At 49.2% G+C, this 22,019-nt stretch overlaps 10 protein-coding genes across 11 annotated transcripts; 4 read left to right on the forward strand and 6 right to left on the reverse strand.

Annotated features, from left to right (window-relative positions):
* Nucleotides 1-162: 162 nt before the first annotated feature.
* Nucleotides 163-843, forward strand: PV06_06818 (uncharacterized protein; the record flags this gene model as incomplete). The annotated part of the gene is made up of 1 exon (XM_016407980.1): nt 163-843. One exon carries the CDS (start codon nt 163-165, stop codon nt 841-843), a length of 681 nt encoding a protein of 226 aa, XP_016261460.1.
* A 354-nt stretch (nt 844-1,197) lies between these two features.
* On the forward strand, nt 1,198-3,696 carry PV06_06819 (uncharacterized protein). The gene has a single exon (XM_016407981.1). It carries the CDS (start codon nt 1,509-1,511, stop codon nt 3,342-3,344), a length of 1,836 nt encoding a protein of 611 aa, XP_016261461.1. The 5' UTR covers nt 1,198-1,508; the 3' UTR covers nt 3,345-3,696.
* On the reverse strand, nt 3,181-5,052 carry PV06_06820 (uncharacterized protein). The gene has a single exon (XM_016407982.1). The coding sequence runs from the start codon at nt 4,994-4,996 to the stop codon at nt 3,770-3,772; it is 1,227 nt and encodes a 408-aa protein (XP_016261462.1). The 5' UTR covers nt 4,997-5,052; the 3' UTR covers nt 3,181-3,769.
* A 4,930-nt stretch (nt 5,053-9,982) lies between these two features.
* Nucleotides 9,983-11,344, reverse strand: PV06_06821 (uncharacterized protein; the record flags this gene model as incomplete). The annotated part of the gene is made up of 1 exon (XM_016407983.1): nt 9,983-11,344. One exon carries the CDS (start codon nt 11,342-11,344, stop codon nt 10,826-10,828), a length of 519 nt encoding a protein of 172 aa, XP_016261463.1. The 3' UTR covers nt 9,983-10,825.
* A 733-nt stretch (nt 11,345-12,077) lies between these two features.
* Nucleotides 12,078-13,753, reverse strand: PV06_06822. Of its 2 annotated transcripts, XM_016407985.1 has the most exons (2): nt 13,595-13,753; nt 12,078-13,533 (listed from the first exon to the last, which is right to left on the reverse strand). In XM_016407985.1, the coding sequence occupies exon 2, from the start codon at nt 13,422-13,424 to the stop codon at nt 12,132-12,134; it is 1,293 nt and encodes a 430-aa protein (XP_016261465.1). In that variant the 5' UTR covers nt 13,425-13,533; nt 13,595-13,753; the 3' UTR covers nt 12,078-12,131. The 2 variants fall into 2 exon arrangements, with proteins under 2 accessions (XP_016261465.1, XP_016261464.1); XM_016407984.1 differs by having other exon boundaries at nt 12,078-13,753.
* Nucleotides 13,754-13,940: 187 nt separating this feature from the next.
* On the forward strand, nt 13,941-16,602 carry PV06_06823 (uncharacterized protein). The gene has a single exon (XM_016407986.1). It carries the CDS (start codon nt 14,130-14,132, stop codon nt 15,345-15,347), a length of 1,218 nt encoding a protein of 405 aa, XP_016261466.1. The 5' UTR covers nt 13,941-14,129; the 3' UTR covers nt 15,348-16,602.
* PV06_06824 (uncharacterized protein) lies at nt 15,447-16,476 on the reverse strand (the record flags this gene model as incomplete). Its single annotated transcript, XM_016407987.1, has 3 exons — nt 16,330-16,476; nt 15,810-16,242; nt 15,447-15,711 (listed from the first exon to the last, which is right to left on the reverse strand). Exons 1-3 carry the CDS (start codon nt 16,391-16,393, stop codon nt 15,447-15,449), a joined length of 762 nt encoding a protein of 253 aa, XP_016261467.1. The 5' UTR covers nt 16,394-16,476.
* A 195-nt stretch (nt 16,603-16,797) lies between the features above and the next one.
* PV06_06825 (uncharacterized protein) lies at nt 16,798-18,221 on the forward strand (the record flags this gene model as incomplete). The annotated part of the gene is made up of 1 exon (XM_016407988.1): nt 16,798-18,221. Exon 1 carries the CDS (start codon nt 17,043-17,045, stop codon nt 18,219-18,221), a length of 1,179 nt encoding a protein of 392 aa, XP_016261468.1. The 5' UTR covers nt 16,798-17,042.
* An 8-nt stretch (nt 18,222-18,229) lies between these two features.
* PV06_06826 (uncharacterized protein) lies at nt 18,230-18,830 on the reverse strand (the record flags this gene model as incomplete). The annotated part of the gene is made up of 1 exon (XM_016407989.1): nt 18,230-18,830. One exon carries the CDS (start codon nt 18,828-18,830, stop codon nt 18,249-18,251), a length of 582 nt encoding a protein of 193 aa, XP_016261469.1. The 3' UTR covers nt 18,230-18,248.
* Nucleotides 18,831-19,190: 360 nt separating this feature from the next.
* Nucleotides 19,191-21,998, reverse strand: PV06_06827 (uncharacterized protein). Its single transcript, XM_016407990.1, has one exon. It carries the CDS (start codon nt 21,347-21,349, stop codon nt 19,250-19,252), a length of 2,100 nt encoding a protein of 699 aa, XP_016261470.1. The 5' UTR covers nt 21,350-21,998; the 3' UTR covers nt 19,191-19,249.
* Nucleotides 21,999-22,019: the final 21 nt, after the last annotated feature.

A 22,019-nucleotide genomic window follows, 5' to 3' on the forward strand; every position in this document is an offset into this window, starting at 1 on the left:
TCGTAAGTTGACACACAACCCTTCTCTATCAGACGATACCACAGACACATTCCTTGACCATACTACCACGAGTCCTACAAGTAACCACCTCTACCACAATCACTTTGCTACAAATACCTACCATCACTGCAGTCTTGACAAAACAAAAACTCACTTGTTACGATGGAGTACGAACACGACATCCCCAAATCCAACGAAGACACCTCACCTTCGCCCCTACCTCTCACTCTCCAGGTGGACTTTTCGTGGAAGAAATATCGAAGCATCATCACCGACAAAGAAAACCCTACTGAGCCCATCTACAACGTCCACTACGGGGCATTCAGATCCCCACACCTCACCTTCAAGTCTGCCGACGACAAGGAGGTCGTGGGCACGGGTACGCTGCAGGTGATCTCGATCAATGCCAAGTACGAAGTCCATGGGCGCGCAGGAACACTCAAGGCCCTAAAACGGCTCAAGACTCGATACACGCACCTGTCGTACGCGTATTCGGACGACCCTGACACCCCCGTGGCCATGAACTGGAGGAGCAGCTGTGGCCTGAAGAGATGGGACTTTGTGTGCTTGGACGAGGCCGAAAACCCGGTGGCCAAGTTCTCGGTGAACGTCTGGGCCCTGCGCAAGATGGGTCATTTTGAATTTTTGGGTGACAAGGCGAGCAGCAACGTTGCGCTTCGGGATGAGCTTGTGGTGACGGGGTTTACACTGTTCTACATGATGTACCTGAGGGCGAACAACATTCTGTCGTTATTCGGGGCTGCGTTTGCGAAACCGGGGCCGATTGACATTGAGAAGGAAAAGGAAAAGGAGCAAGGGAAAGTCGCTGATGTGGTGAAATGATGTTGTTAAATATAGAGATACCCCTTTCAAGAGTTCTTTGTTGGTTATGAATTTTCTATAGCTATTTTTTTTTTGACAAAAACAATAAACATGAAATGCACTGCAGTCCCCTTATTATCAGGCACTTCTAGAGTACCTTGGGTACCTATTTATTTGTTTGTATGGGGGATGCCCCAGGTACCGATCCCGAAATAATTGGCTGTTAATTTTCCCGTTGATGCTTAAGTCTTGTTCTAGCGTGGCTTTGAGCACTGTGCAGTGCGTTGCCTGGCCGGCTGCATTGACGTTTGTTGACTTGTGGTTGCGCCGTTTTTGACACTTGCATCACCATTTCCCATTCTGCATACCGAACATCGCAATCCCAAAGTCGACAACCATCGCCCTCCGGGCGCGCACACGGCCGATAATACTAACCCAAGCAGCGTAATACCGACAATCATCAGAAACGACCGCCGACGACACCACCACCACCCAGGACCTCGCCTACACCGCTCCCCAACCTCCCCCGGAAACTGCGAAAACGACCGGAGCGAACACAACACACAGACAACGACTATCGACAAATGGCATCTTGATCGCGACCAGCAAACTTCAACCATCCACATCGATACAGACCTGCCAGACGACGACACTGAAATTATCATCGACTCGCGACCGACGCGACCATGCCCCTATCCGATGGGTTCCCCTCGTCTCCTCCCGGCCCAGGCTCCTCCTTGGAAGAGTCCCTGAAATACTACAAGGCGCAATATGAACTGCTAGAGGCGGAACTGGAAGAGTTCCAAACATCTAGCAAAGAACTCGAGGCCGAGTTGGAAAAGGACATTGACGCCTCGGAAAAGCGCGAACGACAATTAAAGGAGAAGGCCAGCAACCTCCAATACGAAGTGGACGAATGGAAAGCCAAATACAAGCAATCCAAAAGCGAAGCCTCCAATGCGCAGAATGCGCTCCAGAAGGAGATTACAGAGTTGCGCGATGCCAACCGCAACCTGCAGATGCGCCTGCGCGACATTGAAGTTGCCAACGATGACTTTGAGAGAAAGCAGCGAAACACGGAGTCGTCGCTGGAAGATATGGAAGCCAAGTATAACCAGACAATTGAACGAAGTGTACTGCTTGAAGATGAGTTGCGGTCCAGTGAGCAAGACCGAGAAGGATTGCGCATTGAAGCACAGCGACTGCGAGATGAACTCTCTGATCTCAAGATCGAGGCCGACATCACGAAAGAGAAGTTACGAAAAGCAGAGGCCACCGCTCGAAAACATTTGACCATACATCCTATCAACATCACCAGCTCGTCTCCCCGTTCAGAACTCTCACCGACCACCACCAATGCCTCCTCTCCAACGTTCGACACTCCACCAGCAAAGACAGCCTCTTCTTCTGGCCTCTCGGACACACCCACACCCCCTTCCCCTCCGATATCAGACAAGTCGAGCAACGTCTCCAAACCCTTCGCGACACCCGGAATCCCCAAACGAACATCCCTGGCCAGTGCCACTGCCATCCAAAGACCATCGTCTTCCATTTCCAATTCGAGACCGAATGGCCACGTGCGAGGACCTTCGGTCTTGTCTCGAACCGGACCTTCTTCCTCGTTCCGCCAGAGCTTGTCCAAGAATAGTGCTCTCCCTCAAAGGCCGTCTGGATTGCCTCAGTCTGCGTCTCTGATCCATATTAGGAACCTCCGGGGCAAGATGCAGAGACTCGAAGAGCGTGTGCACAATGCAAGATCCAAACTTCCTGCGCCTGTGAACACGCCGCCAAAGATGTCCCCCAGATCGGGATCGGCGCTGGGCCATCACATTCCCTCGTCGGTGACTGTTCGCAACCGTAAACGGACCGGTGGCAGTACGATTAGTGGAGTGGACTCGTTACCTGACAAGGCCCAAGAATCTCCGCTGAAGCCAAAGGGGAGGCCGAGCAGGTCGTCTTTGAGTCTCCAGCAACCACCATCTCCCACGAGGGGTGACATGGCCGCACCGCCACCACTACGACCGTCGTCACGAACCAGTGGTATATCCGGGCGATCGTCGTTCGCACCAAGTCACAGCCGACCGCGCAGCCGGGCGAGTGTTTCGGGATTCCGAGCACCTCTTGGCAGCGGTGTCGGGTCAAACTATGCACCCAACGCGTCGACGGATAGAATCCGACCGAAGAGCAGTCTCAGTAGCTACGGTTATGATGGTACCTTGGATGAAGACGACGGTGAAGAAATGGCACCGGGTGGAGTTGACATGAAAGATACAGCAGCGACACCGACCCCGAGACGGACGACGTTTGCCAAACGAAGCAGTGACGTCGGGTCTGGTATACCGAGTCCCAGTAAACGGACCAGTTTTGGGAGTGCGGCGACGAAATTACCTGGTCTGCCTAGACGGCCTAGTACTGGGTTCGTGAGGGTGACCAGCGGGACTGGACCTGGGGATATGATGAGACCTCCATCTCGACAATTGGATCATGTCCAGGAAGGTTATGACGTGAATGAATCTTATTGAGTTACTTGTTGACTGTTTGAAAGAGGGCTTTGAGTAAAATGGCCCATCGATGAATGACACTAGCCCACTGGGCACTTTCAGGATCAGAAGAAGAAGTGTCAACTTTGGTTTCTTTTTTGTTTGTTCTTGGAATGAGCTTGAGCAAAAGAGCGGGTTTTGTACGTTGTGTGTGTTAGCGACCACGATTCTTTGAAACTTCAAACTTGACTCTTCCCTCCTCTAGTCGAACGAGGTCTGAGGTTGATGTTTGGGGAGGAACAATGACCACCCCCTCCCCCCTTCCCCCAACATAGGTGACTTTAGAGATAGCGTTATGAGTGTTGTTTTTGTTTGGAGCAACCCAGGAAATCATGACCAATTTGCATTTACATCTTGTAAACGGGACCGAGGAATGTGAAAATCATCCGTCGAATGTGGAATTCATCTCAACATTGAAATGCGACCCCTTCTCTCTTTGCCATGTTTGTCCCGCCACTGCTACCTGCGAAACCTGTCCCTTCGGAACTGATTTCCACAATGCTTCCGACCGTGACCTTTTTGTCCTTTTCCTTTTCCTTCTTGTCCTTTTTGGTGGTGGTCGGTTGGTTCTTCTCCCCACTCAAATCCGATTCACATACGTAGCACAGGATTTTTGTCGCTTCCGTTGCCGACTCCGTGGTGGTGTTTGGTTTGTTTTGATACAGTACATCCGAACAAGATTTGCACAAAACGTGACCGCAATTTTGGGCCGTACCGACCACCGCCCTTGATGTGTTTGTCAAGTGTTTTTTACAACTCGGACAGATCGGTTGTTTTTGGTGACCGCCGCCATCGGTACCGTTGTCGACATCATCACCACCGTCGTCGGTGTAAGAAAAATTGACGTTGATGAGTGACTTCAATGAGTACTCATGTTTTTCATCGGGTGTACTCGATGGACATATGGGGTGTAATTTTGTCGGTGTTTTATTTCGGCCAGTCGTATCATGTCTGGACATGAATTCCGATCCAGGGATCCAAAAACTTGATTCGGATGATTTTTCGCCATCACCACCGCCAGAGGAAGTTGAGTTGTGTTTTGATTTCTTTGAACCTTCGTCACCACCACCATTGGCCTCGTTCTCACCGGTACGTATCGATGATGTAGTGTTGTTGTTCTTGCTCGAGTTCGAATGCATTTCTTCCGCCATTCTTTTCCTTTTGGATCCGACACCACCGGAGAGTGAAGTGTCGACATCATCATAGCCGGAATCCAATTCTTGCCTTTCGAATCGTTCAAGGTCTCTTTTTTTTCTTTCCTCCGCTTCCCTGCGTCTGTCTCCTTCCATCTCACGGTTTTTCGTTTCAAAATCCCGTTCCAAACGTTTGATTTCTTTTCTCTGGGTCATCAAATCGTTCAAAGCACATTCCCGACAAAACAAATGTACTCTTGTCATGCCGTTGTTCGTGTCGGTGGTAGTACCACCACCGCCTTCGGTCGTTGTTTTTGTCGTCTTCATCCCAGAACACGTAACTGGATCAATCGCCAAACTTAAACATAATCTACAATGACCAAAGGGTAAAAAACTTTCCCTGCCCAACCTCGTGGACTGTGTACCCCAATTGGACCTCAACATGGACCTCTCGTGGGCCGTGAAAAAGGCCAAGGAAGTGTTTCTTTTCGAATGAGACATGTTGAGAATCGCGAGAAGGAGAGAAAAGGAGAAATTCTTGATCAATCAAATCCCACAATCCTTTCCCCCCCCCCAAAAATAGTCGATATGTACGGGAGGAAACGTATCCTTCCCTGGCAATCAAAGCTTGCCCGTGTCGTATCTAGTGTCGAGTATGTCGAGTGTGTCGAGTATGTCGAGTATGTCGAGTATGTTGAGTATGTCGAGTGGGTTTGACGCCGTGTAAGAAAATAGAATGGTGTGTTGACGCCGACACCGAGAGTACAGAGATGAATCAAAAGTTCGATTCAGGTGTTTCAATAGATGATGAACATGTCCTTTTTGAATTTGTCGCCGGTTGAATGTTTGTCAATTAACGAGTGAATTGTTTTGAGGCTTGATGAATGAATCACAATCACATTTGTCTGCAATACAAAATTATGAATTGTTTTTAAAGCGGCAGCATATTGTCTAGTCGACCAACTTCCGACCTTCTTTTGGATAGAAAACATCTCCAGACCAGATAGACGGCACAACACACCTCCACAACCTCATGTCATCAATCAACAACCTTCTCATATAAACATGTCATCACTCAGTGACTTTCCCACACTCGAACGATAGTAGTCGTTATAGTCTAGCGACTAGCCTCATGTCTCACACCGGTCCCAAAGTAGTTCCTAACAGAGTCATCGAGTTACAAAATACATGACTTATGTATCCCACAATAGGTACTACATTATGTAGTCAAGCGGACCTCATCAACAACAACACGATCATGGAAATTTTAATGACTAGTGTATTCTGAATGATACCCAACATTTATAAAATCATACAAAACCCTGCTGCAAGGAGTATCTTCAACCAAAAGGACCCCAGACGCAACCCCCTTGCGCCTAAATATCCTAGTGAAATCAGCCCTCATGCTAGCAGAAAAAAGTAACAATCTAAAGCTCCTTGCTCTCCCTCACTGAGGCCTGTTTTAGCCAATCCATCTTTGAGCCGTCGCCACCAAAAGAATGGCCTCGAAGTCGACCTCTCTCCAGAAACACCTTGTCACCTTCTACTCGACCGCAAGCCGAGTCTCGTCGTTCCTTAAGGACGAATCCCAACAATGGTGCATCCATCCCATCTTTTGCCGCAAGAAGGTGACCCAAGTCACGAGGTTCTCTCAAAAAATCCTTCTTGGTGAACTTTGAAGCCAGCCATTCTGATTTTGATGTGCCATCTTTTGCTCCAAAGGGAGACTTGTAAGGCTCGATGCTGTGGAAATAATCATCCTCGGCGACAATACCAGCAACATTTTCCAGATACTGATTTCTGGATCTCAATTCTTCTACCTCCTTTTCCAGCTCGGACACCTTCTGTGTGGATCTCAACTCTTCTACCTTCTGTTCCAGTTCGGACACCTTCTGTGCCAATGCTTTGTTTCCCCGACGTTTTCGCTGCGTCGCTGGCTTGGATGGTGCCGCTTCCTCCTTATGAGTAACGACTGGGACAAGAGGGGGTTCGAGCTTTGCGAGATTAGGTGCAGCAACAACAGCTCCTTTTTGAGGTTCAGGAGTAATCTGATCTGGCCAGCTTGAAGAAGTCTGTTCTGAACGACGACCGTCACTCGTGGCTGCTGGTGGAGGAGGAAGAGTAGTAGTAGTAGTAGATGGATCTTGCCGAGCCGAAGAAGTCTGGGCTTGATGACGACGAGGTGCAAACGTAGGTGACTGAAGAAGATCATTAATCCGGCATTGCCAGAGTGAAGACATCTGTTCTGAGTGGCGACTAGCAACAGAAGATGTTTGATGAGCGACAGTATGCGGATCTTGCTGACTTGATGTGATATGGGGTTGACGACGACCACCAGCGTTGACAGGTGCTTGACCTGGAGCAACAGTTTTATCTTGTAAGCCTGAAGAAGTCCAGTTTGGGGGACGATGTGCATCCTTCGTCTTTTTGCAATGCGCCACCGTAATCCAATCGTTGTTTTCTCCTGAAACACGTAGTGTACCCGTCTTGCTGTGTTGGTCGGAGGGAGGAATAGTCGTACTGGCTTTTTCTGTGTTGTTCCATGTTTGCGACTGGTTGAGTCCATCGTCAAGAGAGATCGGTGAAATAGATAGTAACTCGTCCTTTGTTGTGTCGCCTCGTATCGATGGCAGTGTCTTCGAGCTGACATCAACTTTTCCAAGAGACGCTTGAGCTGATGTTGCACTGGACGCGTCGATTGTCTCTTCGAATTCACTTCTAGCGGGAGTTTCGAAGCGTGGCGATGCCCCATCAAGCAGGGAGCTACTTTCCGTTCTCTCCGACCTCACTTTTGGTTTGTCCAAGATTTGTGACATGGGTATGTCATTCATATCTTGTGGTCTATGTCCGGCGTGATAACCAGAACAGCCCATATCAAGACTGTTCGACCTTCCAACGCTGTCGACATCTGCGGTTGACGGATCGACCTGAGCAGTTTCCAACTTGTCTTCGCCACGGACTGTAGTCTCAGAGACATTTTGAGCTCTCCTAAGCATAGCAACTGCATATGCATCTTGTTCGTAAGAGTCGAACTTCGTGTCCGTCTCACCCAATGCTGACCTCTCAATTGTCTTAGTCCACTCATTGACTCTCGATAGTTTGTTCTCTTGATCTCGGACCGATCTTCTTGACATCGAGACCAAAGACATCTGTTGCACTTTCTTCTTGCTGTCTGAAGCGCTGGAGGTTGCAATAGAAGAAGGGAAAGGCTTGGCATCCTGTTTCATCTCTCGATGATCATGCTCATCGGCATCTTGCTTCTCGATAGCCATTTTGCTGTCGTCGGAAGAACTCTGTTCAATAGATTTTCCAGTATGACTTTCATCATGGCTTTCACTTGCGGCTGTATCGTTGACAAAAGACTTCATTTCATCCTTTGTTGCAATAGTGCCCTCCTTGGCCTTCCTCTTTGACTTCTTTTTCTTCTTGGATGGATGTTGGGGTGCTTCTTCAAGGATTCTAGCAAGCTCGTCAGTACTCATTGCCTGGAGCTGCAATCTGTTTCTCTCCTCCTGAAGTTTCTTTTCTTCTTCCCGGAGCTTATGATTCTCTGCCAGCCTGCTCCATTGTTGTCGAATTTTTACTTGATCGACCACTGCTAATAGGTGATATTCCTGGTCGTTAAATCTTCCAGGCCCCATCATGAACATCACCTCCTCCAGGTTCTCTTGCGACATGTCATAGTAATCCCACGTAGACCATCCCATGGTGTCGGGAGAATTCAACGTCCGGGAATTCTCTAGCTCACTCAAATGTTTGACTGCCTCCATCGCAGGCGCACGTATCACACAACCACCGTACCAGCCTAAGAGCCGCCTCGTGAAATAGTGACAACGAAGCGTATCACAGAGTCGATAAGCCACCTCTGCCTCGTGTTCATAGAGATGTAACACTACTTCGTGATTGATATCCAGCAACCAGTAACCATCCATCAAGAGAGCGGTGTGTCTCAATAATTGCCCTTCAGTGGTCAGATTCCCTGACTGTAGCTCAGCCTTGAGGGCGTACACATCCTCTCTCAGGCGACGATAGCTCGCATCCTCGTTTGTCCGTTCACAGGCATGACATTGGCAATAAAAGCCATAATAGTGGTGGAGCTTGTGAAGATACTGCTCAACACTGCCAGCCAAGTACAGGTATGATATTGTGATCTCCTCGCCTGCTCTTATATCCTTCACGGCAAATACTTTCATCGTGACGGTTGGAACGGCACTATCCTCTGGCTCGTTATCAGTATCAACCTCTAAAGTGGCGTTTGGATGGCACGCGTGGTTGATGACACCGGTGAGAGCACCGACTGCCCATGCCCTTCCCCCCAGGTAATCAACATCGACAGGGGTAATTTCTTCGATTACCCGCCTCAGATGTCTCAGCTCCAGCTCTTTTTCAAAACTCCAATCATGCTTATCGGCCGATTTGTCCACAAGCTGAAGATACTGGGATTCAGTGATGAAAGACGAATATGCCTCGCGGTCCAGAAAGTTGTTGAAGCCTTTGGGATAATTCATGCCTTCCAAGGTACCCGTTTCGACAAACCAGCGCAAGGTGGGTATGCTTGTGCGAGTGGCCTCTAGCCACGCACCAAGCCAGTTTTTCCACTCTTCCTGGGGAACGTCATGATACTTTGGAACTGGCCGGTCGCCCAAATCAGCCACGGTGCCCACGACTACTGCGGTTTCGGAAAACAACAGGTCGCCGTGTTTGTAGTCTTTGGGAGCGAACAGGCCAGCTTGTTTGAGGGAAGGACATTCTTGCACGATGGCGCAGAGTCTCGGCGGCGGCGTTGTCATGTTGGCTATGATGTGTCGATATGAGTTGGTTACGAGGATAAGATGGTAAAAAGAGGGCGTCGGTTGCAGCCAACTGGCTGCCTGAAGGAGATATTGAGGCCTTCTAGGACAGACAAGAAGGTTGTGAAGGGAAATGATACGAGGAAGGAGCAATCCATTTGCAGTTGTCTTTCAAAGAGAAGCAGGAAGTCGTCCTCAGCATTGAGGATTTCGATGATGAAGGAGCAAGGATGAAGCTGACAATAAATAGTTTGCAACATGTTTGAGTGTGTGATCGTTTGCTCGGCGCTTCCATTGACATGGACCTTGCGCTGGCTTTGACGACTAAGCGAACGACGACTATGTGAAGGCATTGTGTCTTCAAAGATGAGGACTGATGCGAGAAATCATGTAGATATCACGTCGTGGATTGGTAGATGGTGCTGAGATATCGGAACAAACAACCCATAAAGGATCTGGAGATGGGGAATATGGTCGTCCACCACTACCCATATCGAACATGGTACTAACACATGAGGCTCAAGGTCAACACATCATGTGCTGTCGTATGGGCATGAGCATACAAGGAAAACATGTCACTTTTGTAATAAGGAAGTGAGGAGTAGTGAACGAGGAGGTAAGACGATCGAAGGAACAATCATTGACTCATGGGTCGCCTTGTGACAGAGGCGGGGCTCAGGAAGGCACATATTGATGCTGTATTTCTATGACCGGACAATAATGTCGATATTGTACGTAGCGAAGTTTTGAACTGGTCCCTCACCATATCATGAGCGAAGCTTGTGATTCCAGAGTACTCGAAGGTTATCGCTAGACGACCGATTTTTCAAATGAGAAAAGGACTCGTCCCCAACGCCCAGGTCCCTCATCGTTGGTGGTTAACATGCTGCCAGAATCAATACTGCAAGTATATCGGTGGCACAGATGTCGTCCTTGTGTACATTGGGATCCCAGACTTGAATCGTCATACCTCCTATCAACGGAGGCAGGAGAAGTCGCGTATCAGTTCGATGAGAAAGTAAACTGGGATCCAGATCGTAGCAGTCATAACGGGCAGCAGGATTTGTGCCCAGAGAGGCCACGAAAGGTAGCTAATAGTCGAACGCCGTATGATAGCTTCGTGGTAGGTGCTGGTAATGAGGCCGATTGGAGCCATAGAGCCCTTTCTCGGCTGCGTGCTTATCAGTCGGTGAGGTAGAGATTTGCAGTATCCAAGACTTTAGGTCTTTTTGGTGTCGGTGATGTCCTCCAGAATTGCTCGAGTATTGAACGGTCCTTGCTTTGAGAATACTAGAATAGTCGATACCGAGGACACTGTTAAGCTCTGGAACTGTGAGCGGTGGATTTGCTACACGCGGTCACAGCCTCATCCCCCTCTGATTTCGTTGCATCGCCATATCTGAAATGAGGGATAGTAGAGCAACGTGGCTTGAGGTGGCTTGAGGTGATCATTTCAGCGAGGTGAAAACGCCACGCTTTGTTTGCATCGTGGCAAGGTCTGACCGCAAATAATCCAAACAAAGAAGCTCGGACCAATTCCTCATAACCATTTTCGGCCCGCAGCTGTCACCCTTTGCCGGAACATGGGACTGGTGACGGGTTTTCCGATACTGTAGAACGGATTCATCAACGTCTTGACCCATAGTTCAAAGACTTCATTCATGAACTGGCGAATGGCTTCCTCGGTCTGTGGACTGGTGGGATTCTGAGGAATCGAGGTTGAAGAGATTGTGGAGGTACGACTACCTGCAGAGGCGTTTGTCATTGCCGGGGGTTGGTGAAGAAGCATGAATCGAACATTTGTGCCGGTGATAAAGCAGCTGATGTGGGAGTTTGTAGGAGCATAGTTGTCGATGACTTTGAGCCACATGTTTGGGCTCAGCCATTGGACTTCTTCCACCACATCAAGTGCCGCATGAACAATGAATTGGTTCATGTACCTAGAAGTCTCTCCATTCCGAAACCGAGCGACACCGTCTCCTCCACCTTTCGATGTACCAAAGGTCAGTTCAAACAAGGGAGTGTCGGCTGGTGAGATGATGACAAAATAGTAAGACATTATTATGCCCGTGAAGTGTGTTGGGAGCAGGAAATCAAGTTACCTCGACACCTATTGATTACCTGAAGCAACGAAAGGCATTTGACGGGGAATATATGTTGTTCTTGATCAGTTGTCAATCAACTGAAAAGCCGTTGTATCGTCCTCCGTAAGGTGGGCAAGGTGCAAATGAAGCGAGGTGTCTGTCCAGCGCGGCCGAACACGGACTAGAAGGACTTGGCAAGGCTGCCCAGAAATTAGTCATCATGGAGATGGACTCCTTTCTCGGACAACGACATTCACCACCACCCTGCTCAGCCTATACCACAATTCTGCCATTACTTACTTCACCTCCTTCCCTGTCCGTCCAAAAAAAGCAACCAAAAAATCCCGCAAGGGACAAAAAGTTTGGAGAGTCGAAGCCCCGACTAGCTTCTCTTTTACTTATTCCGACTATGATCGCTGCCATCCCCTCATACCTTGGTCAAGGGATGTTTATCCAGTGATCATGGAAACCTGCTGACTCCCAGTTTAATCCACTAAGCTGGTTTCCAAGAATAAGCCCCCCTCCGAACCTTTGGGCCAAAGTGGCGATTCGACGTGGTGAGTCTTACTAGTGGCCATCAAGGCTGTACTTTGTTGAAGGAAAGTTCACTGGATTAAATATATGTACTGCAGAACAAAACATGCGCTTAGTACTCACTAAGTGGTATATATGCCCAAAGCAGGCAAGTACTCCGTTCACTAAGAATGGGTGTAAATTGCATTCATTATCGTTTCAGACTATGGATACTCGGATGGCAACATTCTAGTTCGACTCATATTCCAGGGGCACGCTCCAGATCCTAACATTATTGCGGTCCAAGCTCGTCAACTTGATCTCCCCATTCTTGAAATCGTTCCAGATGACCATGTCAAACCCGGGTGAGCCTTGCGGCTCCATCCCCTCGTCACCAGGATGAAGGTCCTCGTCGGTTCCAAACCTCGCAAATCGCCACTTTTGCTGTCTCTGGAGATCATACACTTCAACTCCCCCATCACCACCAGTGTACACGGCGAGCTTGTTGCCCGCATCCATGTAACGCACCCCATAAACTTCGAGGTAGCTTCTCAAGAGTCTCTTCTTGCGCTCCTCGTCCACCTTACACGCGTCAATGCTTAAAGCCCGGCGGTGGACCACCGTATTGTCATTTGCATCAATCACCAGGACTGTTCCCATTCTGCGACCACCAATCGCCAGAAAGCGACTATCAGGCGTCCACGACGAATGTCGGCACCAATCAATCTCGGATTGTCGGGACCACAGAGTCGAGCCGTCACTGGTTGAATAAAGGTAAACAGTCCCGTCACCAGCAGTTCCAGCGAAAAACTTCGAGTTGGGGGAAAATGAACCGTTCCAATTTTGCTTGCCAGTCTCAAATTTGAACTTGAGGCTACCGTCTTGGGCATCCCATATTCTCATGGTCGAGTCCCAACAACAAGTTCCAATCATGGTTTCATCAGGACTGAATCCGGACCACATGATTGCGTCACTATGTCCTACCAACGTGAAAAGATCCTCATGGGTCTGCATCGACAATACGCTCATATCCCAAGGAGCATCAGCATTGGATCGAGGGCGGTTTCCTGGAAGGTACATCAGCCGTGTCCCCGATGGGTCAAAGAGGTGAGTATCAAAATGGTTGAGCAGGCGTCCTGCAATTCGAGCATGATCTGAAACCAAATGCCTTGTAACAAGTGTGGTGACCAATTGCTCAATATCCGTCGACAGCTTTGAGATTTCGGTATCTGTCAACTCGACCGAGCCACCTCCTTTCGCAATGGCTGCGGCGATACCGCTACTGGCTTCTTTGGAAATATCTGAGATTTGGGCAATGTCCTTCTGAGCTTTTCGCACCTGTAGGTTCCAAAAGATGATTTCGCAGTCAGCTCTGACCGAACCTGCATGATCGTTCGTCGCAGCTGACACAAGAATGTTTGGGTTGTTCGGTTGAAAGGCGAGTGCATCGATTCTAGATATGTGACCCTTCAAGACCTGTGTCAATTGGAAATCCTCGGTGGTGAAGATGTGAATATCATGTTCAACGGCAACAGCGAGCATTGAGCCATCGGTATTTATGGCGACCTTGCTAGCTGTAGCTGGCAATGTGATTTTATGGTCCTCAGCACCCCATTCCACATGTCCTCTCTCAACATACGGATAGAATTCCCTATCATCGGTCATGAAATCCTCAGCAACCTTGTATCGCCAATCCTTGTAGAATTGCTCACTGGAATAGCTGAACATGCTGAAGGATGTTTGTGGATGTGTTCAAGTTTTACCGCCAACGACCTCAATCGTAGATACGCTGAACAGCTTTATAGGAAGGGTATCATAGGTCTTGACACTGGCAACGCTAGTATGTTAAATATTTGTAGTCGACTCCTGACGTTGCTGCTGCCTGGGACTGATCGGCGACTTCATCCACTGTGACTTGGCAGAATCAAGTTTCCCTGGAATCATCTGCCGTTTTTGCCGGGTACGAGTCACAATGTGGTTGATGCCTGGATCTAAAATCATTTTACTCATGGGCTTCGTCGTCTGTGTACATGCTGTACAATTTGTTCTGCACGATAGCTTAGCCTGACTCATTGGCTATGTTGAACATGTAGTTTGATCAATGGTACGACTGCCTAATGCCGCAGCCTTGTCGCTTGCGGGATCAAAGATAAGATAAGATTTCCCTGCGATTCCCCAAACTATGAACTTTTTGCTTTGACCTCTTCTACAACAAACCATTCCTACAACCCAATTCACAACATAAATATGTCTGGTCTGGCATTTGGCTTGAATGCTGGTAAATCGCAGCCCGGCATATCCAAACCACAAAAACGCAAAGCGTTCTTTGACGACGAGGAAGATGTTCCGGAGCACAAGCCTCCACCGCAATACGGTGCGAAGAAAACATCGAAACCTTTACGACCCTTGAGCGCATTTGACGATGACGACGACAATGACGATGGCTCATCTGCCAAAGAGGAGTCCAAACAATACGGATTGCAGCCTGCAAAAGGCAAATCCGCCGGGACGGAGAAATACACCAACTTGTCTGCGCTGCGAAGTGCCAAACTCCACGACCAAGAAGCTTCGAAGATCGATGCTTCGGTCTACGACTACGATGGTGCCTACGAGACATTCCATACGAAGCAGGAAAAGAAGCCATCCACTAGTGGACAAGAGTCTGTCCCGAAATACATGACGTCCCTCCTCCAAAGCGCCGAGGTTCGCAAGCGAGATCAACTACGAGCCAAGGAGAAGGCACTACAGCGAGAACGAGAAGCCGAAGGGGACGAGTTTGCGGACAAGGAGAAGTTCGTGACCGGGGCGTACAAGAAACAACAAGAAGAAATAAGACGGTTGGAGGAAGAGGAGAAGAAGCGCGAAGAGGCTGAGGAGGAACGGCGGAGGAAAGGCGGCGGCATGACCGCCTTCCACAAACAAATGCTGCAGAAGGACGAGGAGAGAATGCGCATGATCAAAGAAGCAGAAGAAGAGGTTGCGAAGAAGAAGGCGACTGGAGTGGAAGATCAGGTAGAGGCTGAAGAAGAGACGACAGACAGCAAGATCGCCGAGGAACTAAACAAGCAAGGCGCGAGGATTGTGGTGAACGATGAAGGTGAAATTGTGGATAAACGGCAACTGCTTTCTGCCGGTTTGAACGCCGCGCCCAAGAAACCGGGCAGAGAGCCTGAAGGACCGAAGAAGTCCAACAACGATGCTCGGCCGCAGGAGTATTGGCGATCATCCAAGGCTCAAGACGCTCGACAAGGACAACGCGAAAGACAGTCTCGTATGGTGGAGCGACAGATTGAAGAGATGGCAGCCAAACAAACGGAAGCCGAGACCGAACAGGACAAGGCCCAGCAAGAGAAGAACAAGAGCCGAGTCACAGAAGCTGACAAGATGGGTGCAAAAGAGAGGTACCTTGCACGTAAAAAGGAAAGAGAAGAAGAAGCCAGAAAGAAAAAGGAAGCTGGTGGCTGAACCAACTCAACTTTTTTGGGGTCGAGTGGTCTTTGCTGGGTCGTGATGAGAGATATCATATTGATACCAGGATGGAGTAATGGCGATTAATCAAGTCTTTCACTGGATAAACCATCCTCCATCGACAGCGACGACCTTGTTATGAACGTAACCAGTTTTGACCATCCACACGACAGTCTCGGCGATCTCTTCCGGCTTTCCGAGTCTACCGATTGGGATCTTTCCGGATAGTTCATCGTTGCTGCCGGGCAACATGCCAGTCTCTTCGATCAAAGCAGGTGCAACACCATTCACGGTGATGCCTTTTTTCCCATACGCACCGGCGAGCCAATGGATGAGACCATGCATTGCCGACTTTGATGATCTGTGTTATGATACGGGTTAGCAAGCTTCCTACGATCGAAGTATCGAATTATCGAATTCATTATCAAACACGGCAAGGGGAAGGGAAAACAAACATACGCATAATGAGGGCCTACAACGCCACCCGTGAAACCAGCTACGCTGGAACAAAAAATTACACGGCCCCAGTTGTGCCGGAGCATGCTTGGGATGCACAGTTGAGTGAGGAGGAATGCCGTCCCACAGTTCCCGCGCCAGGTCTGTTCGAATTCTTCGACGGTGACTTCGGAAATGTCCTTGACCCCCGATTTACCCATGGTCATGCCGGCGTTGTTGAACAGGATGGTGGGGTGACCCATGTCCTTCACGACGGCGGCGTGTAGCTTGCGTGCGCCTTCGTAGTCGCTCAAGTCTGCCTGGAACGCTTGGGCTTTGACACCGTAGGCCATCAGGGTCGATTCGAGTTTGGCGGCCTTTTCTGCGGCACTGTGGTAGTGAATCGCGACGGAACAACCGAGTTTTGCCAGGGAAAGACATGTAGCTCGGCCGATTCCTGACAACGTGTGAGGTATTGAGAAGGAGTGGGCCACAACACGCGAAAGAAGATTGACCGACATGTATAAAGCAAAGAAAAACATACCTCCTGTTGCACCAGTGACCAAGGCAAGATGAGAGGACAGGTCCGTTGTCAAGGTAGACGACATTTTTTATCTTGACTTTAATCTTGATCTTGATTTGTATGGCTTCAACCTTTTGTTATTTGGTATTACGGAGTAGGTGGTCTGAGAAATTGTAATCCGTACGTGACAGATTGATAATGGGGGTTCAAACAAGGCCTTGAGGAGATGAGAGACTCGAAGATAACTCGCTGAGGTTGGGAATGGCTTTTTAGAGAGGGGGAGAGAGAGAGAGACCTAGTTAGGTACTCCGTAGTAGGTACTGTAGCAAACAGAGAAATGTCTACTAATAGAGGTAATACAAAAACCGCTCGCCCCCTCGTAATTCCGGCCACGACAACGACAATGCGGGGGAGAGAAAAAGAACAACTGGGAACAATGATGAACCACACCGTACAATTTTGTACTCGTATTGAGTACCTGCTATGAAAGGAGCAGTAAATCACCGAATCAATGCAGAACCAACATGGATACTCTGTAGATAACAATACGGAGTAACACTTTTTTCTCTACAGAGTCCATCGCACCAATTTCCCAAGGCCAACTGGAACCCAAGTGGTTTCTTCGAATCAGGTTACCCTTTTGCCGGAAAGAATCAACCATTCGACGAGGGATACAACGGGCACAAATAGTGACTTTGTCATAAACGTACATCACATCATATCGTATCGTATCAATGAACGGACTACATCCACGACAATGTCGACACCCGCAACCGGGCCACACTCCATCTCCAGAATGTCTGGGAGCCATCGCAAACGCCGAATTGGATCTACACTATCTCGCCGAGGGTGCCGCCAACGTCATCTACAGCGTGTCGGTGCTGCCGTCTCCTTCTTCGGCCCTCCAGGAGCATTCACACTGCTGCGTGATGCGTTTGAGGAAAGACGTCCCCTCCACGAAACCAATCGTCCAAGTCGTTTCGGATTTCAAGAATCGAACATCACCTCTTTTCCGTCATGTCGACACCGACACCGACACCGACGACACCGAAAACGCCTCTTCACTTCTTCTGACCCAAAAATTGTACAAACTCACACCTTCCATGGTTGAGAGCTTGAACGTGGAGCTTCACGAGATGGAAGAAGATACTCTTCCCGGCTCGTCGTTTCCAGATACAAGGACAGATAGGAGGCTTCCACCGCGGCCACATCACAGACGCAACAAATACCTCCCCTCGTACGAACAAGAACAGTACGGGGTACTGATGCAGAACCTTCAAGGGCCGGGTGTAGATTGGCTGATCGAATTCAAACCGAAATGGCTCGTGCAGAGTCCCAGTGCACCCGGAAATGCAAAGACTTGTCGAACATGTGCTCTGAACGCCATGAGACGAAGCAGCAACGAATCCCATCAAGGCCGTGGCGATTCTGGGTTTTGTCCCTTGGATCTATTGGAGCAAGGTGGCGATGAACTGGATCGTGCACTAACCAAAATCTGGCCCTCGGACTTGGATCAGGACGGACTACCCGGGTTTGTTGCGCAGTTCAAAGAAAGAGTCCAGCCTGCCTTGTATCATCTTCGACGGCTGCAACGGGAACATGGGGCCGTAGGGATTGATGATTTTCGGAAGCGATCCGTCGCCGAGGCAGAGACTGAAAATCTTGGAGTGGCAATGGCGTTGAGAGATTGTAGTTGTTTCGTCGCGTTGAAAAAACGCCGTGTCGGCCACGATATTGGTGGTGATGATGATGGTGTTGATATCATCGACGTCAAGTTTGCAGATCTTGATTTGAAAACCACAAAAGGTGGAAAACTTGAGAAATGGGCGGCCATGGAACAAGATCTTCTCGACGGAGGGTGGTATACTCGTTCGGATTTGGGATGTTTGTTGTCTCGTAGTCACAAGTCATGATTTCCTTCCCCGTCTCTTCTGGGTTTGTCATGTATGCTCAATCTCAAAAAGTAACCCTGCCAATGTTTGGACATTGCCGTCCTTGATGTTTTCTATTTCTTTCCTGATCCGCCTCAGCATGTCCTCGGACAATCCCTCTTTACGTCTCGAATACACATCTATCCCCGCCGGTGTGAAGAGTGTCTTTTCGAAGTACGTGACGCACCAAGCCTGATCTTCTTCGCCGTACCCCAGTACTTGCCACTTGCTGGATGCGATCTTGAGCCAACCTTTCCCTCGCCACCCGTAAGCTGCCGAAACGTCTGCAGAAGGCGTGTCGTATCCTTGTACAGTCTTTCGCTTTCGTGGGTTGTTTTTAGGTCGGTACTCTACCAGGTCATCCAACACGTCGACATTATTCTCGAGGGGGGTGTAGGTGATGGTCACGTCTCGGTTCGATTTCCACATGGGTAGGGTCGAATGGGTGACGTACCACTTTCCGTGGAGGAATGAGGATGGAGGAAGGTCGAAGTTGGTGTAGTTGTCGTCGTTTGCGATGGTGGCTGCGGTTGTTGAGGGGGCGCGGAAGTTGAGTCTGGTGTTGTTGGTGGTGGTGGTGGTGTTGGTCATGGCTCGATACCTTAGGTACAGGGTATACAGGTACTCGTAAGGAATCAAAACGAGACTACATGTGCCGCAGGTTAAGATTGTAGGTGATAATGAGAGGAAAATAAAATAACAACCACAGCTCGTGCATCTTTACTGTACATTCATCGCTCAATGACAACGTGTTTACTGTTTGGACCACAGAAAACATAAGTACGAAATACGGGGGCAATTGTAACAAATATGTGACGTCCGGTGTGTCATCGATCCTCTTTATTTCTCCAACACGACACGCTGTGAAGCTTCCTCTCATCATCATATTTTGCATATCGAGTGATAGGATACGACTATTTCTCAGATTGGAGATTGTATATACAGTCGAAGTCGAGTGGTATGATATTCTACAGTATGTGGACTACATCCATCAAGCATCAAAACATATTCTAGTTCGTAGAACGGCATTCATCCGTCCAACAGCTTTTTCTCAAATCATAAGTGCACCTCCCACTACTCCATGACTCTTCTCCTGCAATACTTCTCTCTCGAATGCGCGTCGTATACGTCAGGACGACCTTCGCATCAGAACTCGATGGCAGTTCGACAAGAATCCCCCGTACTCTGCTGCACGATGAGTCCGATGACAGAGATTCAATCTCCCCTGGATTCCTTGCAGAGTTACTGTTGCTGCTCGTCGTGATCTTCTGTTGTTCCTTGATCTCAATAATCTTTTCAGCGAGTACAGCAGAAAGATATGACTCCCATATACCTTCCCTGTGAGGTTTGAGGTACAACAACCTGACCGCCTCCTGTCTCGTCGTGGCATCTCGTGCGAGAATGGCCGTGTAGTAAAGTGCCGGCATCCAACCGATATCCGCCACCGAAGACGCAGCCGTTTCGTTGACGTCAAGGGGATGAGTCTCGTGCAGGTCAGACACCGGGTCGCGGACCTTGTGATAAAGCCAAGCACACTGCGACACGACGGAGAGGCATGGATTGATGGGCAGCAAGCCATTCTCTGCCGAATCTGCTGCCGAACTCGAATCAGTATGCAAACTGTGCTCGTGGCTCGAGCCGAGGAAGCTCGTCGTAGGCGCTGAGGAGTATGAGGTGGGAAAGTTCTCCTGACTCTCTTCAACAGGGCTTGAAGGAGAAGTCGGATGACGTGTTGAGGGCGTTTGTGTGGTGGCGCCAACGTCGACTGTAGATTCGTATCTGCTCGTAGTAGAAGACGACGTATCCTGTGCAATCAGACATGCCAGTGTGTGGAGAAGCAACAGAAGCTTCCAGGCATAGAATTCCAAGGACGAGAGTGTGTGTCGGAATCTCATCATGCTTCTCTCGTAAGATTGTAGCCACAGGCTCAGGTCCTGACGAATTTCCGTCATCCGAGATAACGGCAACAGGCTCGCGAGATCCGACAAACTCTCCGCGAAGATACTACACTTGGTCTCGTCCACGAGACTAAAAATCCGAAGGAAAATACGCTCGAGGCATCTTCTGGCGTGTGAGGACGATTGGAATTCCCGTTGAGGTACATCCAATTTGTCAATCAGCAGAGGAAGTAGTTGAGTACGGTAGACGTCTTGACCCAAAAGCCTCGCTTGTATCAGCAAATTCACAAATAAATTAATGATGGACTCATCGTTGGCATCCCCGAGATTGTTTCCGCCGTTCCTGTTGTCGTTGTCGTGAGCCAAAAATTCCTCAAGCAAGATTAAACCGTGCCGGAGATGTGTGAGACCGGTCTGATAATTGTCTTGCAGATACTCCAGCTGGACAAAAACCGCGCAGGCAATGATGGCCACCCTAAGTGAGGCTTTACTTCTGTTGGAGATCCGGTCACGGAGGCTACCTGTGGCGAGAGTCAATTGCTGAAGAGTGAACAAACTGGCGGTGTCCCTTGCGCTCGTCTCACTGCAAGGGATCAAGCCACACACGGCTCTCTTGTGGATTGATCCGAGGCTCAAGACTGCATGCAATATGGCTGGTTCCGATTGACTTGCTTGGGGGAGAAGGTCGCTCCAGAAGGTCTGTTTGAAAGCACCTGGCAATTTCGGGGCTGTCCTGCACATGAACCACTCCATGTATCCATGCTGGTCGGGCGGCAAGAGGTGGAGTGGAAAGAGTCGTAAAGCTGTGCCCTTCATGGACATCAAGGACAACTGATCGTCTGTTTCGCTTTGTGGTGTACCTGCATACCGACGAGCATGATCTGCTGAGTCCCCCGCAAGGTACCTGGGCCGGAATTGTCCTAGTTTTTCGACATACTCTCCCGAACGCCAGAGATCCCGATCAGGATTCGACTGTTGTTCTGTTGTCACATGGTTCGGGATAACAGGCTTGTTACCCCCACCCCAGATCCCATAGCCATCACATACCCTACCAGTCTGGAGACATCGGCGACAGGCCGGCCGTGATTCATCGCACTTGACCTTGCGGGTCTTACAAGTCCGACAACCAGTCTTGACCTTGCGTGCTTTTGGAGGACCAATCGTTGTTGGCCGGCAAGTAGAAGTCACTGTTGACTTGCTCTTCCCGGTCATTGTTTAATGAGTAGTGGCGAAAGGTAGGGTAAGTCCAAAGTGGCGCATGGTTGGTGGCAGAGAGAACCCCCTGGAGAAGTGTGTGATTGATTCAATGACAACCGATCTGAGACTGAGCTCGGAAACGTCGAGACATGGTTCGTGTAAAGGAATCAGATAACTCAGGCAACGAACTTTCATTCAGGGTCCGTTACAAGCAATCTGCAAGCCACCCGGACAAGGGAGTGTGTATTCGCACACTTGCATACGGAGAACAGTGTGTGGGATCGACGTTCCATCTCACGATAGCCGGAAGATGCCAATGATTCTTTCCGTATCGAGATTGATTGGTTTGCTCGGATCTGTGCTTTGCTGATTCGTTGTTGTCTGGATCTGGTGGAGACTGTGACTGGGTCAGCATTTAATTCCGTCGAACTGCTCGAATCCACTCGATTGCATATGCATATTATCACTCTTTTCATGCGAAGGCTGCACTGTTCACCTCCGATCACTGTGCTTCTACTTTATCTCCGGAAAGAGGTGCATTATTGGTACCACAAATGCCGCAGCTCAGTGGACAGTGGCCCCTGAACGTCCTCGGAAAGTGTGTGGTTTGACTGGCTCAACGATAGAATGGCTCTGCCCATGGCGCCCACCAAGGCAGACTGAGTTATATATATTCCATCATGAC

This window comes from Exophiala oligosperma (assembly GCF_000835515.1).
Source record: "Exophiala oligosperma strain CBS 72588 unplaced genomic scaffold supercont1.6, whole genome shotgun sequence".
In the NCBI taxonomy this organism is placed as follows: Eukaryota; Fungi; Ascomycota; class Eurotiomycetes; order Chaetothyriales; family Herpotrichiellaceae; genus Exophiala; species Exophiala oligosperma.